Source organism: Strigops habroptila, chromosome 8, assembly GCF_004027225.2.
Source record: "Strigops habroptila isolate Jane chromosome 8, bStrHab1.2.pri, whole genome shotgun sequence".
Classification (NCBI taxonomy): Eukaryota; Metazoa; Chordata; class Aves; order Psittaciformes; family Psittacidae; genus Strigops; species Strigops habroptila.
The window spans coordinates 36,123,551-36,140,244 of record NC_044284.2 but is presented as its reverse complement, the minus strand read 5'-3'; the positions used below and the strand labels follow the sequence as shown (position 1 = coordinate 36,140,244).

Genomic DNA, 16,694 nt, shown 5'->3' with positions numbered 1-16,694 from the left:
ATTTCCACCTGTCACGAGGGCAGGCAACATCTGCCACCTTTGCAGTTAGCGTATTTGTTTTGGGTAAACAGAGCATTTGCTTGTCAATGTGACACAGTCACCAGATGGAGCTGTACCCTATAGCATCGCAGGAATTTTATTTGATGTTTTCAAAATAATACCTCTTGTGACAGCTCTATTATTAGTATTTATTGGTAATCTGGTGATAGCATCTTTGCTTTAGAAATGAGGTCTGACTTTAAGAACCTCAAGTCCCACTTGTCATCAATCACTTGTCATCAAATCCCACTCGTCATCTGGAGGAAAATGCATAAATTACCAAATCTGTGGCTCCAGGACTCCATGTCTGAACTTATGCTGCACATGGAGAACACAAGAAAATGAGATGCCTCCAGCACTGTGGTCACGAGCTCCTCCTGCTCGAAAGGGAAAATCTCTCACTAGCTGAAGATTAGTGTCAATAGATGCCCTATGACAATAACTGAGCCATTCACTTCTATGCAGTAGAAAGCAGCAAGAGGAGCATCCAGAGCCTTTTCTTTGCCTTATTTTAAAAGGGAAGAGATGCATAAAGAGCATAAGCAGAGAAAGCAAAGCCTTGTCAACAGTCTGTGGCACAGCACAGAGCGGTGGCCAGAAAGCCTCGGCTCTTTCCTTGCATTCTCAATTTTCATGATGGTACTCCAAGAAGGATCTCCAGTTCTGCAGTCAAGAATAAAGCCCTACATGGTATTTAGGCACAGGTGCCTCCCAGCGAGTGACAGAACTGTGCTGGAGACTGCACGCACAGGGAGCTGCTGGTGGGCACTTGCATTTGCCACAGAGTATTTATTCTATCAAATGATCATGTGGAGTACACGGGCAGTTAATGAAATGTGGGAGTGTTCCTACGGCACAGAGTCATGCGTATGGAAATATTTATTCCCGCCCAAGGGTATTTGCAATATAGTCCCTGGAGGTGCAGCACTGGAGGCAGTCAGTCAAGCCCTAAAACAAGCTGTCCTTCGGTCATGTTGCAAAGCCTGCTGAAGGGCAAGGGCAGTCGGCTTTTGAATGGCAGCCTCAGCACGGCTCCAGGAGGAAACGCGGGGAGATGTGGGCAGAGACGCCAGGTGACTGCTGCAAGTGGGGAGAATCGTTACAGATCCTCCTCTCAGCATTTACTGCCTGGCTGCCAAAGGAAGTCCGGCCTCTGCAATTGTGTTGTCGCACACCTGCTCTTTCCTTTACTATCTCTGGAACCCACTGCCCAATTTCAGCCAGCTATGAGCAAGATGTAGCGATTGCAAAGCTAATTGCCATCCCTTAAATTTAACAGTGTCGAAGGAGGTAAGAGCCTCTGTAAAAGAGGTAGATCTCAGCTGTATTGCAGCTCATTGAGGAGCAGCCAGCTGACCAGTAGGTATGTGTGTGCTGTTGACCCAACAACACACTCAGTGCCAAAGAATGCAGATATATAGGGGAGGAGGAAAGGCTTCACTAGATTCCTTGCTAAAAAGTACCAAGTAGTTAATTTCTCTGAGTTTCTGAATCGTGATTCTGACCAAAAGCAAAAGAAGATAACCCTGAAAAGAACCCAAAGAAAACAAAAGGTCAGTAGCCATGCTGTTCTGAGTTTAAGAAGTAATTTTAAGCCTGACATGATATTTTGAAACGGAAACATGTTTTGAACCCTGCGGTTTGACGTTTGGAAACATAATTCTACTAGAAACTGGCCTGTGCTGGTTTTGCTCTTTCCTGCACAGGGTGTTAATCGCAGTGCGGTGGCAGGCAAAGGCATCTTGTGCTCAGCTACTCGGCTGAGCGCCCTTCCCTTGCCCTGCAGTACCTTAGCACCCGGCCAGCCCCTGACTTCATGCCCTGGTGGCATATCTGCCCTGGGCCCCGGTCGCACCGAACCCTCCCCGCCGCCAGCCCTCTGGCGCCCGCGGCCTCCGCTGTGGCAGGGCAGCGTTCGCCGTTTCCACGGATACCCGCTGTCCCTGGAGAAGCCCTCTCGCAAGCGGCCTCCGGACTACCCGGCCATCGCCACCCGCCCTGCGCCCCGAGTCGCCCAGCGGCACCCCGGCAGCTCCACAGGCGAGCGGGGGGCCGAGGCCCGGCCCGCCCGGATCCCCCCTCCCCCTGTACCTGCTCCTCCTGGCCGGCAGGGGGCGGCACGCCAGCTCCCGGCTAGCAGGGGTGAAAGAGGGGAGGCAGCTCCTCTCCGCGGCGCAGGCATCTGCTCCCAGGGCGGAGGGGAGGTCACTGCGCACGCGTGAGCTGCGAGCGCCCGGGTGTGGCGGGCGCATGCGTGGCCGGGCCCCGCGCATGCGTGCGGCAGGGTGCCGAGGCGGTTACGGGAGGTGGCGGAGGTCCCGCGCGCAGCCATGAGCGGGTTCGGGGCCGCGGCGCTGCTTCCCGGCTCCTCGGCTGCGGCGGGCGCCCGGAAGGGTAGCAGCGATAGCCTGGAGAAGATCGACATGTCGCTCGGTGAGGAGAGCGCCTCTGGCCCGCCGCTCTGGGGGACAGGGTGGAGGGGCGCGGGCTGGACCCACCGCCACGGTCGGGTCGGGTGGCACAAACCGACCGGCTCTGCCGAGCACCGGCGGGGGTGGCACCAACGGGAGGCGGCCTGAGACAAGTCGGGCGGGGGGGGGCAGGACCCTACGACAGCTACAGCGCAGCGGGGGGCAGAGTGCGAGGCTGTTTCGGGGGCTCGCCGTGTCGGGGCCGGGAGCCGCGGCCCGGCTGTGTCCCCGGCAGCAGCAGAGCTCCCAGGGCTGTGGGCTGGGAGTTGCTGTCACTGGCTGCGGAGGCGCCGGGTTCGGCGGGGTGCGTCCCCTTTGTTCCGTCTGGGTGTCCGGAGCAGGCCGAAGACCCGGGGTGCTGCGTGCGTTTGGCACCGGCCAGGCCTGCGGTGCTTGGGCCCTTTGCTGGGTGGCCCTTGGGGAGCGTCCCAGGACCTCGCCTAGCGCTCGTAACTGCAGGGGTGGGGTGGTTCGGTTGCCGCTCAGCTGGCTGTGCCTCTTTTTTCTTCTCAGGTTTGGAAGCTGGTAATGGCAACTCTCCTTTGTAACTCCTTTGCAGTACTTTACCAGTCAGATCAAGCCTGATGTCGTCTCTACCACGTAGTTTCCTGTGACAACCTACCCCCTTCTCCCCTGTCCTCCCATTGGTTGTGTGTGCTAGGAAGCGGCACAGCCTCCTTAGAGATCTGCAGAGCTGTGTCTCTGAGAAACTGACGTCCCCGCTATATGTATTTCAGAGAGGTATCTCAGGGCAATTCCGGTCTGGTCTTGTGCACTGACTTCCCTTAACAGCTGGGGATACATTTGGTGTGTTCCTGGAGTACTTGTTCCAGTTTAGTTTTATTTAAAAAAATAAATAAATAAAAGGAAAATTGATTTTATACACTACCAGACTGCTGCATGATGCTGCTGGAGTGTGTTGGGTGGTGGGTACTGTCAGGAGACTCACTTCAAACAGCAAAATCGCAATGTGAACTAGAATGTTATCAGTAGACTTGGCCTTTGTGGACCACCTTGAAATAAGAGGATCTGTACAATTTTTCCTTCTGTAGGAACCCAGTGGAGTTCTTTGTTTTGGCAATGGAGATGACTTATGAAGTGATGCTTCGAGTTTGTCTGACTGTGGAGTAGCATTACAGCATTCATATAACTCTAGTTTTACTTATAGCACACCGAGTCTTTATTTTCAAAGTTACCAATATTAGTAGAGTTATTGATTCTGAGTGGCTGGTTGTGTGTTCATATATTCTAATGTTTCTTGGCCAAGTTAACCTTTTGGTTAGCTACTGCTGTGTGTCCTGGACACTGATTAATAGCAGACCGCAAAGGACTGTTGTGGTGTCATGGTGATGTTTTGTTGTGAGTGGGTATGTCCCTTCGCTTGTTTAGATGCAAGGGTAGCTTGCATGAGAACTGTGCCACCCACAGCTACTGTGCCCGGGTCAAAGCTGCGTGGGCTGGTGTAAACAAAGATGAGAGGCTGTCCCGCCTCTCTGTCTGTGGTACAAAAAAAGAAAAAGCCACATTAATCTAAGAAATCTTAAGATCTAGATGTTAACATTGAGTATTTTGTCATGTAGCAGTAAAGATTAAACCTGGTTTTGTTGGGAATGTGTTATGTGCAACTCATCTGAAGCTAAGCTTCCAGTTTGATACCATTCCCAGATGTCCTTTGTTTTCCCAAATAAGAGAGTAGCTGAAACTTAAGTTCTAAAGTTTTAAAAAGCCTTGTAACCCTGTGTGCAGCTATAGCTAACTTGCAAAAAAGGGATTTAAGATGGAGCAGAGAAACTGAAGCAAGGATCCGTGCTCTCTGAACATGGTGGTTTTGTATCACAGGTACATACTCTGCTCTTACAGTTTTGGAAGCTTTAGTTTTTGTTGAACACTGCCTTATTAATGGTGCTATGTTCGACTAATGCTCCTGGTTGAGTACTGCTGTGACAGTTTCTGACACTTTGAAGTGGCTTTGGTTTCCTTTGTCATATAAAGAGGATAGTTTGGTAATCCTTGCTTCAGGGATGGTCCCTTTGGTAAAGAAGATTTTGTAGCAATGAAACCCTGAGTGACCTGTATTAGTATTCCTTGTCCTAGTAGGACTTTTCTGAACATTCAGTCATTTCTGCAGCAAAGTAAGCTAATTTTCTCTTAGCTTTACTTCAGCAGGATATAAAACATTGGATAACAATGTTGTGATTTTTTTTTTTTTTCTGTTTTTAATGCTGTTTTCTCTGTTCCGCCCTGTCTGAGTCCATTTGAACTCTGTTAAACACAGTAACCCTGTTCCCATCTCTCCCTGGCTCAAAAAAGGATGTCCATATGTTTGTGGTAGCTCCCTGTTGAAACAATGTTTTTATCAGTTGTGCTGCTCCCATGATCTGGATGCAATAAGCACACTTGACATTTTCCTTGATGGTGTTTCTGTAAACAAGCTAACAGTCAAATAGAAGCATGCCACATCTGTTGCTTTACTCTCATCTCCTGAGCCAGCTACCAGATCAGTGAAGGAAATCCAATTGGTGTGGCATGATTTGCACTTGACAGACCTGCTGTTCACTTTTCATCTGTGTATTATCTTACATGTATTCTGAAACACATTAATAATTTGTTCAACATTGTTTCCCTGGACAGTAGGTAAGATGATTGCTTTGGATTGCAGATACCTGGGGAGAGAGAAATCTTACTTGCTTTTTTTCCCTTCTTCTTAACCTCGGTGAACATAGGAAGATAATTGATAGGCTGAGTTCTCTCTGTGTATTTTTTCTTGACTAACTTTGTGTGGAAGAACTGAGGCTTGAACTGACAGTTTGTATGCACTCTTCAAAGTCTGGGAGTGAGATGGAATTGTCTTTTCTTTCAAGGTATACAAAAACTAACAGAGTAATTCAGTTTAAAATTTAATGATGGGCTGAATGCCATCATCTTTCAAGCCTGTTGGATTTTCTGGAGGTATGCAACCACTCCTCTTTTGCTAGTGCATTATATTATAAAGCAAGTCCTATTATAAGACTAACAAGGACTGGGTGTTTTCTAGGATAATGTTTCTGGAACCATAACTTGTATGTGCTGGCTTTGCAGGATTAACTGGTCTGTTTCCCATGACTCCAAGCTGCTAGGGTTTTTTCTTCAGAACTGGAACATGTCTGCAGTATGTCAAATTTTTATTTTCTTCTTACAGATGATATAATTAAACTGAACAAGAAGGAAGAGAGAAAGCAATATTCTCCCAAAATGAAAAGAGGGCTTCAGCAGAATCAAACTCGACAATTCAGGACACCAGGCTCTAAGTGGGGAATCCAGCAGCAGAAAGGTGTGTATGCCAAACATAATCTAGATGCACAATGCCTCTTTTGAGCTGAAGTATAACCTAATGAAACGTATGGATTGACATGGTCAATTCAGGTGTCTTTCAAATACTGTTATATGCAATTTCCATTATAATTCAATTCTTTGTGATCCATTTATGTGTGATTTTGGTTTTGGTTCAGTGTGAGAAAGTCATTGACGTGTTTGGCCAACAGGGAACTTGGGTGCTTGAGGGACTCTATTTGACTCGAGGAAGGACTGGCATTCTTTTTGATTTTTTTATTTTATTTATTTTAATTTTGGAAATGGCGTTGATACTTTGTCCCTTCTCAGAAATGGATAGAAAGAGTGCTTATGCCAGTGCCTGCATATTAGGAAATATGGAGGTCTTGCCAGAGCTCAGAGCTTTGTGCGAAAGAGCCAGCATATTTATATTTGGTAAGCAGAATTCTCCTAGCAGGTCTCCCTAAAACAGCTGTTACTGCAGACTGTAACACTGGCTCTGGGATACATAAATGTGTAGTGCAGACTGTCTGAATTGGCTTTGTTAAGAGTTTGGGATGCAGAGGAAGAACCATGTCAGCCTTCTTAAGCCAATATTTTTACAGTGGAATATAGAAATATCAGATAGGCGGGGAGTGAGGAGAGGAAGAGTGCGCAATAATAGCTTTACTGTAGATTCGCTGAGTAACAGATAAACAGAAGTCGTATTCTAAAATGATTCCCAGGTTTTAGTCCAGACATGCCCAGAACCTGCTTGAAGTATAGACTGGTTTTGCTTATGTTTAATATTGAAAAGTACCTGTTCAGCTCTGGATTATCAAAATATGGAAGAGTACTGTCTAGTCAGAAAGCTGACCACCTCAATACGAGCTGGTTAGGTGTTTAAGTCAATACATGAGATTTTTTGTTCAGTAACATTCATTTAAAACAAATACACAGCCATCTGGTGTATTCAGTGATCCTCATTTTATCTTTGTCTTGCTTAATGTTTGTTGAAGCAACAGCTCATCGTTAGCATCTTAGACCCAAATGTCTTTGGGGATCAATGCAATGTTGTGTTGGTCAGGGCTCAGAGGTTTGGTTTTTATACAGGCCAACATGGCAGTGTTACTTGTGCCTCTTTAGTAAATAGATGACTGCAGGAAAATATCTTACATCTGTCAGCCTGAACGTAGAATAATTTGTGTAGGTGAAGCGTGTAAGTGAATTTAAATTGCAGATTATCAAACGTGGAGGCTTCTATTTATGACCACAGTTGTTAAAAGCAATTGTTTATGATTTGAAGGGCACAAAAGAAGCAAGTACTAGAATTCGGAATTTTAGGAGGAACTTGAGCTGCAGATATGAAGCTAAATACAACCGTGTTGGCAGTTACTTTTCTCTCTTGGAACCTTCTCTCCTTGCTTGCCCTTGTTCTAGGAAAAAGAAAACTTTTTTTTCTTTTTCTTAAATTGCCAGATTCATGACATGTTGAAACATTGTGAATAGCTTTAACTTTTCCCCCCTGTACAGCTCCACACATTTCATTTGAAAGCAAACCTCTTTTGTATTGTTTTTTGAGCAGAAGGTATAATTAAATAGTTCTTCTGAGCAGTCTAGTTATTAGTAGCTTATGACCAATAGATTTGTTGCTGCTCCATTGCCACTGAAGCTATTCTGATAAGTACCAAATCCTCTGTTGTTTGTGGACAGCTACGGAAACCACAAATGATCAGCAGCATTCAATTCCTTGTGGGTTTAGAAGTGGCTGCCTAACTCTCTGGAAAGAAGCGAGGAACTTGAGCTGGGAGTCTTTTCAGCTTTTGGTGGAAGAAACAGAGAGAAGAACATTGTTCATGTGAATAAAAGTTGTCACTGGTGATACAGAGAATGCAACTGCACAAAACCCTGTGCAGCCTGAGCTAACTTTGAGGTTGTCATTCATTTGAGCAGAGGTTGGTCCAGAGAGCTTGTGAAGTCCTTTTTAGCCAAAGTAACCCTGTTTCTCAGCTTTTCTATTTGAAAAGAAGAACATTTGCTAACCATCCACAAAATACAGGTACATAGCAGCTTCTGCAGGGCAAAATCTATCATAGCTGCGTTCTGATTGATGGTTTACCTCATGTGACAGCTCCTGTCTCATGAAGAAGCACAGATTTATTATCAATGCTATGAAGTCAGATGTGTAAACCTAGATGCGTCTGTTGCTGTTAAGCTGACACCTTAGTCTTAATTTATCTTGGGGTCTGAGGTTCTAGAGGGGATGATGCTTGGGGAGAAAACTAAAGCATGGTCTGTATTCATAACTTAAAGTTAAATGGCTCCAGACAGGGTTAACCAAAGCCTTGTAACTGGAGTTTTGAGGTGTTTATACTACAGACCTCAAACTTACAAGCCTTTTATATTCAAAGGCTGGTTTAATTCTCAGTTTCATTTGGACTGCTGTGCAAACTTCTAATTGAAAACACTTTACATGTGATGTAATTCATACGCTGCTTAATATGGTTTTGTGGGCCAATTGCTATATTCTTTTTTTCTTAAGTCATGTCTTGGGAACCACTGATCTAAATAATAAGCTTTGAAGTTGCTTGCCTTTTTTTTTTTTTTTTTTTTGTTTTTTTGTCCCCTTTAAATTAAACTGGTAATTTAAAGTTTGCTGAATGGGTAGGCAGCTGGGGTTTTGTTTTGGTTTGCTTCTGTATTATTCAGCACTTAATGAAATTCCATTTTGCAGTATTTTGGTATTTTTCTATGCCAGAATGACTAAGTCGTCCCTGTAGACATGTCAAATAACAAATTTTCAGCAGAAATTAATGCAATGAACTAAAGCAAAACCAGGATCTATATAAGAAGCTGATTATTGTTGTGCTAGGGCTTGGGCCAAACCTGCTAGAATAACTGAATGACCAAATTGTCTTCAAGTGTAGTGATAGCTTCTGCTCTAAGGCTTCAAGTGTGCAGCCAAATAACTTGCATTGCCTGCATAGCATCGTAAAGCAATAAGCTTTTTCTTTCAATAAGGATTGTTGAACTTCCCATGTTTGTTGCAGGTTATGGTATAAACCGTTTGGGACGCAGAAAGAAGATAGCAGGGAAGAAGCGTTCTTACGGAGTTGTAACTGGCTTGGCAGCCAAGAAAGCAATGGGTTCACGCAAAGGAATTAGTCCTCTGAACAGACAGCCACTTAGCGAGAAGGTAATTAATGCAATTTTAGTGGTTCATTTAAGAACAGATTAAAAACATGAAGCCCAGTGGCTTCAGAAGAGTGCTACTGAAATAGAAAATGGAGACAGTCTAGTGCACCCTTTTATTAAATTGGGGATGTGTTAGCTGAGTTCTTGCTTGTTTTGAGGGGAGTGGTTAATGACTAGGTTTGAGAGTTTTAACACTTAACTAGGTTGGACGTCATTAAAATTGACGTACAGATATATATTCTGTGCAAGTATGGAGGTAGTTACTGTATTTTTATGAGAAAAGCTCACTTAATAGGATTTCTTGTCTTTGCATTGCAGTGATTCAGCCAATACGCAGGTGTTAAGCATGTGCCTGTTACAAAAATGGAAACTTTTGCAAAATACATCACTCCATCAGTAGGCTGCCTCTTCTGCACTCCTCCAGTGCATTGGTGCCTGCTCCATCTCATTCAGTATTGTAGAACAGGGATTGCTTTTGGATTTGTGAAGAAAAATAATTTTAAAGATGTGTGAAGCATGTACTTTGTCGGTTTGGGGAAATGCAGTAAACAAAAAGTAACTGCTGAGCTTTGGGGCTTTTGTGTTGATTCCCCCTCTCCCCTAATAATGAGTGGAATATAGAATTCATGAAAGCGTAGAAGGTATTTTCAAATTATACTAGGCTGCGAAAGGTAGGCAAGGCTAAATGTATCCTATATGCAGTTTGTAAATGGAAATTGAAGAAGTGTTTGTGTGTATACAGTATACATACACGCTATATATATTTATTGTTTTTAAGAATGCACAGCGGTATTACCCGGTTTTGAAAAAGAAAACAAACCTGCAGAGACAATCTGAAATGCAGAGAAAACAAGCTCCAGCCCTGAGGAGGCGTGCCCTGCTAAACAGAAGGTAAAATACCAAGTCTGCTTTCTGAACGCTCCTTGACAACTTCCCATAGTGAGTCTTGCTTGATAGGACTGAGTCAAAGAGAAAACGGTAGGTACTAGCAGTAATAATACAGTCAAGCCTACTGTGTGTATGAAGTTCTACAAATCTGGAAGCCAAGCGTGGAGAAAACATTGTCCCAGAACAAAGCCAGATATTTTATTACCACATAGAGCACTCGGGAATACCTGTATTTGTGAGCACTGTATTTGTGAGCCTTCATTTAAGTCATAGGCAGCCATATACTGAAATGGCCAGAGTGGATTTCAGTAGCTTTGAAGTGACAGCCATGGTTTAGTGAACTTTCTAAAAAAAATACCTTTGCTGAAGCTGGTGCCATCTTCAGTTTCATAGAAGCTATTGCATGTTTTAATTGTGCTGGAATTAACATGTCTGTTACAAACTGCATTTTAACTGGTGTCCGTGATGAAAACTTTCACTGAGTGACCTTATTGTGGAAATTGTAAACAAACTTTCTTTATACAAATCAGGCTGCTCCTTGGTTTTTGTCTAATCAGCAATGTTTAAAGTGCTGGAGGATACCAAGTGAAGTAAAAAGCTGAACTAATAATCATACTGTCCTGTGACATGGTAGTACTAGGCTTATATGTAACAGAAGTATTTTTTCCCTTTGAGTAATGAGTTTTGTTCCTAGTAGAGGAGAAGCTTATTGCAACTGAAATGTTTCCACCTCAAAGAGGCAGCATTGCAGATGTCCTTAAGGATGCATTGGGCGCTTTCCTGTTATACACAGTAATCACTCCAAGATGTTATCTGTGGAGCCTTTGATAACTATATTTTAATAAATATTACAGGAATAATGCGTTGTCAGCTTTTGCCAGAATTGGAAACAAACTAAATCAGCAGAAAGATACTCGTCAAGCAACCTTCCTGTTTAGAAGGGGCCTGAAGGTAATAAAAATTACTGAAAATGACAATAATAAAAAAAATGCCACAGGTTTTAAGCTAACCTATAACACTGATATTAATGAACTAACTTTGAATATCAGATCTGAGTAGAAACTTCAGGTGGATTGGGAAATAGCTACGGGTTCTTCTAGGGAAGTGTATTTGTCTTCTTTAGTTGCTGTAATCTACTGAGTCCTGCTTCCTGTTCCAGTGTAGCTGGATTGTTCAGAGGGGCATGGAACTCATCAGTGTTTGAGGGTGGTTGCAGGGTATTAATTTTTCCTTTTAAAAAGTAAGTGTTAGCACGTTGCAACTTTCAAAAGTTGCTTTCAGGTGAATAGAGGAGAAGCATATTTTAGAATCTGATTATGGTTGGGGGAGGGTTAGTTATATGGGGTTATTTATTTTAGTTATTTAAGTTGTTATTTTAGTTACTTAAGGATTTGGTTTTAGTTATTTTGAGTATGAACAAGAGAACAGAGAGTGTGCAGTGAATGATAAGTGGTCTTTTCAGTTTGCCCTCATTCTACATTTGCCATCATTGTGACTGTAAGTAGCTGCCGTATTCCATCCACACATTGTAGATTTATGGACAGGGTCAGGAGGAAGAAAAATAAAACCAAAGTCCTTTAAAACAGCTGTGAGAATGTATTGGGTATTATGTATGTTAACATTGATCAGATTAGGAGCTAACCAGGTTTTTCTCACTGGCCTGGTAAGGTTTTGGTGTATCTTGGTAAAGCGTATGTTTGCTGACATAGTCCTCAAAATGTTTCCATCTCTTTATTGGTTAAGTTACCGTCATTGATAATTTTGTATATCATTGTGTTCTTAATTTCTTTCCAATGTCTTGCAAAGGTAATAAGATAGTTATCTTTGAAGTCCCTCTGAAATTGCAACTGTTCTTGTGCAGTGTACAAACAGCTTTAAACTTCTGTTTTTGAACTTCTCTATTTCCAGCTGCCACAATAGGAATCGAAACAGTATTCAAATCCAGTGTCTGTGTTGATATGTTTTCAGGTGCAAGCCCAAGTGCAGTCAACAGATGATAATCAGACAGTAAAGAGAACTCGTCAGTAAGTATGTAATTTGGACAACTTCAGTTTGCTTACCAATACGATTCTCATTTTAGCTCTGGCTTCCGGGCTAGGATAATTGAATGGTTTTTCTCTTACCCTGTATGCATATCAACTGAGTGACAGTGATCCTCCCCCTATTCTCAGTTATTTCCTAAACTATCTTCTAATTTAACCAGGAGGAGTTTGGTTTTGCTTAAGACATTTGCAGGAATGAGGGGGAAGGAGGTAGCTTCAGAGGATCAGACTAATCTCTACCACTCATGGATACCGCATAGACCGGAAGAAAAAATTCAAATGTCGGTGTTCTGAGCTCTTAATGTAATTTCCATTTTATTTAATACACATATAAGCCTATGAAACAGTTTGGAAATAAACAAAGCAGGCCACAGGTGGACACTCGGCTCTTCCCGCACATATTCTTCCCATATTGTTCCATGCTTGCTAGGCTATTCACAACTTTGTTGGTAACACAACAGGCTGAGTAAGCAGCGTATGCCACAGAACTGAATCTGTCACCTTTTTGATTTCCTTTAAGGACCCTTTTCGTCCCATCTGTGGCAAGGAAATGGAATGTTTAAAAAAAAAAATGAACATTTCAGTCAGCGCTGCAGTTCTGGTACACCTTGCCAGTGTGTGATGTAGCACTCACCTACATAGGTTTAGATAGCGTAAAAGGTAGAAGAATCAATAGCCAAGCTTCTTGTAGATTGCTTAACTGCATGTGATCTTTGCACTGCCCTATATTCCGAAAGCTTGTGTGTTCTTTACAAGTGCAGTGTTTTGGATGCACATTTAAAGATATTCTGACTTAAATTTCTGTATATTTTTGTAAGTGACTTCTGTGTTTTCCATCTAGATGGCGAACTTCTACCACAACTGGAGGGATTCTGACTGTGTCTATTGACAACCCAGGAGCCATCATAACCCCAGTGTGAGTTTTCAAAAAAGTTCTGAAATATTCTTAGCATAATCAAAATTGCTGGTCTGAGCCATTCAGCAAGTTCCTTGCAGGTAGTACTTCAGATGACCGCAAGGTCACAGCTTCTTGCGAAGACTTTAAATCTGGCTCCTTTCTGAGTGTTTCTGAGCAATGTTTGAATAATATCACAGCTGGATTTCACAAGACATGTCCCAGTTAGGAGCTTGATGTGTATAGAGTCAAAGCATGGTGGGCTGGTAAATTTTCACCTTGTCTGTCTCTTCCAAATCAGATTGTATTGCAGCTGTTCTGTCTGAAAAGGAATGAGCATCTAGTTGATGAGTGATGGTGATAGTTCCTCCCTGATTCATAAAAATACTTCTGGAGTTGTGCTTAAGGAAAGCATTACTGTCTTTGTTGTTGATGGGAAGTTGATGGTGCTGTTGTTTCATGAGGTGTTTTATTTTAATTTTCAGTAGCCTTTTTCATTAGTAGCATTTTATCTGTAAGGAAGACTATCAATTTTAATTTTTTGTGTTTACGGGAATCATTAACTCCAAATTATGTGTTTGTCAGAAGGAGTGAGAGGTAGAAGATAAGATGACTTCCTGTCAGGACACTTGCTGTCTGATTACAGTAACAAATGGTACCTTTTTATAGTTCTGCGTGACTTGTACCTTCTTGAATTTGTACCCTTCAGCTATTCAGCCACTCTGGTGAAATGGCTTGATGAAAAATTCATACCTCCATCAGCATTAAGGCTTTACTACATAAAACACACATTCACTGTGTCCTTTGTACCATTCTTCTTTCACAGTTCCCCAAAATTGCGATTAACTCGTACTCCTGTGCCACCATTTCTGATGAAGAGGGACCAATCTGAAGAGAAGAAGATTCCCAAAGGGGTTCCATTGCAGTTTGATATCAATAGTGTTGGAAAACAGGTAAATGTATTTTCTTTGCTGAACTGTGGAAGTAGTTTCAAGACAGATGAAAGTCAGTGAGCCAGGCACTTTCCACCCAGACTTACTAGTGACAGGAAGAGGGAACTAGTGACTACTTCTTGTTTCCACTTCCAGTTCTTTCACTAACTTGCTATTTAACTTCATACAAGTAACTAAACTCACTGTTCCTGTTCGTCTAGTTCATGTCTTGCATGCCCACATGCTTTAAGTGGGATTTAAAATGTTGAATATTTCTAAAAGCCTTTGGATGTTCCTGCAGTGCTTGAGTCGGCAACTGTGTGTATTTCAGGGATGAGTTGTTTTCAGTTGTGTAACCTGCACGGAACCCCAACAGCTGAATTTATAAGGCAACTTTTGCTATGCATCTAGGCAAAAAAAAAATGATGTAAAGGCTTAAAGACGAACAATTTTTCACAGGTTTCATGAAGACAGGTGACTTGGTTCAGGAATCTTGGAGCTCTCATTGAAAGAATTCTTACAGGGTGACTGCTGCCAGCTGTAGAAAATTACATGGACTCAGGGTGTCAGACTGGATTTTTTCCTTCCATGAATAAGCAGTATGGCAAAAACAGTTCACTACTATACTGTAAAATTAATTGAACTTTTGGACTAGATTCCAGCCTACTGCGTCAGCTGGATGGACTGGAAAGCAGCCCTGCATTAACATAGTTAAAATGCTGCATTTGTTGAAGTTGCGTGGAAACTATGTGGGAAAATTAGTGTAGTGGAAGTTCCCTTTTTCAGTCCGTCTGTCCTCAATTTAACTTACAGTATTTTGAGTATACGTTGTCTTGGCATTGTGTAACATGTTTTTAATGAATTCTGAGAAATGAGAAATGCTAGCTCTTGATGTATAGTCCAATCTGATTTTTAAATGGTGTGGGAAATGATGAAATCAAATTAAACCATTTTTTTCATCCAAGTGAGCCTAAAGAAATCTGTGTGATGATACAGAATGAGGAAAAAAATTATTGTTGTGTCTCTTACTTTGATTAAATTAACCCTAATGTCTTTTAAGACTATAGTTAAATTACTTTATTTCTCAGACAGGGATGACGTTGAACGAACGTTTTGGGATCCTTAAGGAACAAAGAACAGCGCTGTCTCAGAACAAAGGGAGCCGTTTTGTAACAGTGGGCTAACCTGACAGATGGACTTGAGCACTGATCCCACCTACCTAAGAAACGGAGATAAAAGTGGGCAGAAGAATACAGCACACATCACTGAAATTCTCTGGACTTCATGCTGAGATGGTGGCAGAGCTCCCTCTCTTTATTACTTTGAATGGTAAAAGACATGATGTCCTGAGAAGGGGGAAAGTGGGAAAACTGATCTGCTGGAGTGGCACCATCACCTGGTTGGAAAAGATTCTGTGGCCCAGCTAATGACAAACACTGATTTTGGTTCTTGTAACCAAAATACACAAATTTTAAAAGCTTTTTGTTTGGTGGTTTTTTGTTTTTTTGTTTTTTTGTTTTTTGTTTGGTTTTGGTTGGTTGGTGTTTTTGTTTGGTTTTGGTTGTGTGTTTTGTTTTTTTTTTTTTTTTTATTTAGGAGTGCTCAGTATCTATTCTTTGACCCCTCTGTCATGATAAAGATCATGTGTTTCATTACAAACCCCATTTTAGGGTTTTTTAGGGACTGCCTATAAACTTTACTGTGGGCTGCAGTTTGGCACAGAGCCTCAGTCCATGAATACTTTGGTAGTGATGTAGTGGCATTTTTCATGGGAGCATTGGTTGTATTTCTTAGTGTTTTTGAAGTTCAGTTTTTTTCCTTTCTTGAAAACTAAATGTTTTGCATCCTCACTTTCACAAATAAAGCTGTTAGCTGAGATATCCAAAATATGAAATCGGGATGGAGGCTATTCTACTCTTATCCTTAAAAGTGGTCCAGATTGTAGTGGAGGAATACTACACAGGCAGTGTGAGAGTAATTTATATTACAAATAGCTCAAGCTCATTATCCTCCTCTGTAAATGGAGTATGTCTGTCTCCTATTTTTTCTTAAACTTCTGCTTTCTGTTTCTTTTTGTAAGCTTTTTCACAAACTTAAAGCAATAACTTTGCAATTTTGAATAAGTCCATAGGAATAAATACAACCATGCACCAGAAAGCCAGTGGTACAGTAGAGTACCTTATCCTCCCCAGACATAGGATTCTCATTTTGCATTCCTTGCCCCAGAGGGTTTTCTCTGGCTCTTGGAAATAGCCAGAGGCAAGCAATCTAATGGCACTTGTTTGTATATACCAAAGAGAGGAAAGATGCGAACCCGACCAGAAGTGGTCAGACATCTTAAAATTGTCTGGAACTGGGGACTGTTGCTGGAGGAAAGCCCTCGGTTTGCCAGCATGTGCGAGGCGTTAAGCAGGAGCAGGTAGTCATTGCTTTAAGCTTAGCTTTGTGCATCACAATCTGCAGGATGGTAACAACTGGGGCATCCTCAGTCTGAATTTGTGTGATCCCTAAAACTGAGGCACCTGTCCAGAATTGCTTCCAGACCAGGAACTTAACAGTGTTCTATAGCTATGAGATTTAGGTACAGTCAGGTAAAAGAACAACTGGCTTGCTGCTTCCAGAAATGTTTACGGTGTTTGAAGTGGGTTTAATTCCTTTTCTTGTTCTTCAGGAATTTACATTTGACTTCTTAGAGTTGGTTTCCTTGCATTTTTATCTCAAATTCCAAGTTAACTGGCATTTACCGGGAACTTCAACGTTGAAGAACGTTTGACATTAGAAGGGCTTTTGTATAGCAGTTTTAAAGTCAGAGTGCATCCTGATACTATATAGTACTTAAACCCTTATTTTTAATGTTGAAAAATATACCGTAGCAGAAGCAAACTAATCGTAACGGCATTAAGGGGTTTGTTGGGTTGTTTTTTTTTTTTCCCTGTTAATTACT

The 16,694-nt window shown here is 42.2% G+C and overlaps 2 protein-coding genes across 5 annotated transcripts in view; one reads left to right on the top strand and one right to left on the bottom strand.

Moving 5' to 3' along the window:
- Positions 1–2,253, bottom strand: part of RUBCN (rubicon autophagy regulator) — a 31,609-nt gene extending 29,356 nt beyond the window's left edge. Inside the window, exon 1 of one of the 2 annotated variants that reach the window (XM_030493703.1) lies at positions 2,131–2,253. The gene's annotated coding sequence lies outside the window, so the exon portion shown is untranslated. The remainder of the gene's footprint in view (positions 1–2,130) is intronic. The other variant, XM_030493701.2, reaches the window with a different exon arrangement.
- Positions 2,254–2,273: 20 nt separating this feature from the next.
- On the top strand, positions 2,274–15,231 carry FYTTD1 (forty-two-three domain containing 1). Of its 3 annotated transcripts, none has more exons than XM_030493705.1 (9): positions 2,274–2,472; positions 5,689–5,820; positions 8,849–8,994; positions 9,772–9,884; positions 10,736–10,832; positions 11,850–11,905; positions 12,765–12,839; positions 13,645–13,771; positions 14,839–15,231. In XM_030493705.1, the coding sequence occupies exons 1-9, from the start codon at positions 2,370–2,372 to the stop codon at positions 14,932–14,934; spliced, it is 945 nt and encodes a 314-aa protein (XP_030349565.1). In that variant the 5' UTR covers positions 2,274–2,369; the 3' UTR covers positions 14,935–15,231. The 3 variants fall into 3 exon arrangements, with proteins under 3 accessions (XP_030349565.1, XP_030349567.1, XP_030349566.1); XM_030493707.1 differs by having other exon boundaries at positions 2,317–2,472; positions 14,843–15,231; XM_030493706.1 differs by lacking the exon at positions 2,274–2,472 and adding an exon at positions 5,244–5,459.
- Positions 15,232–16,694: the final 1,463 nt, after the last annotated feature.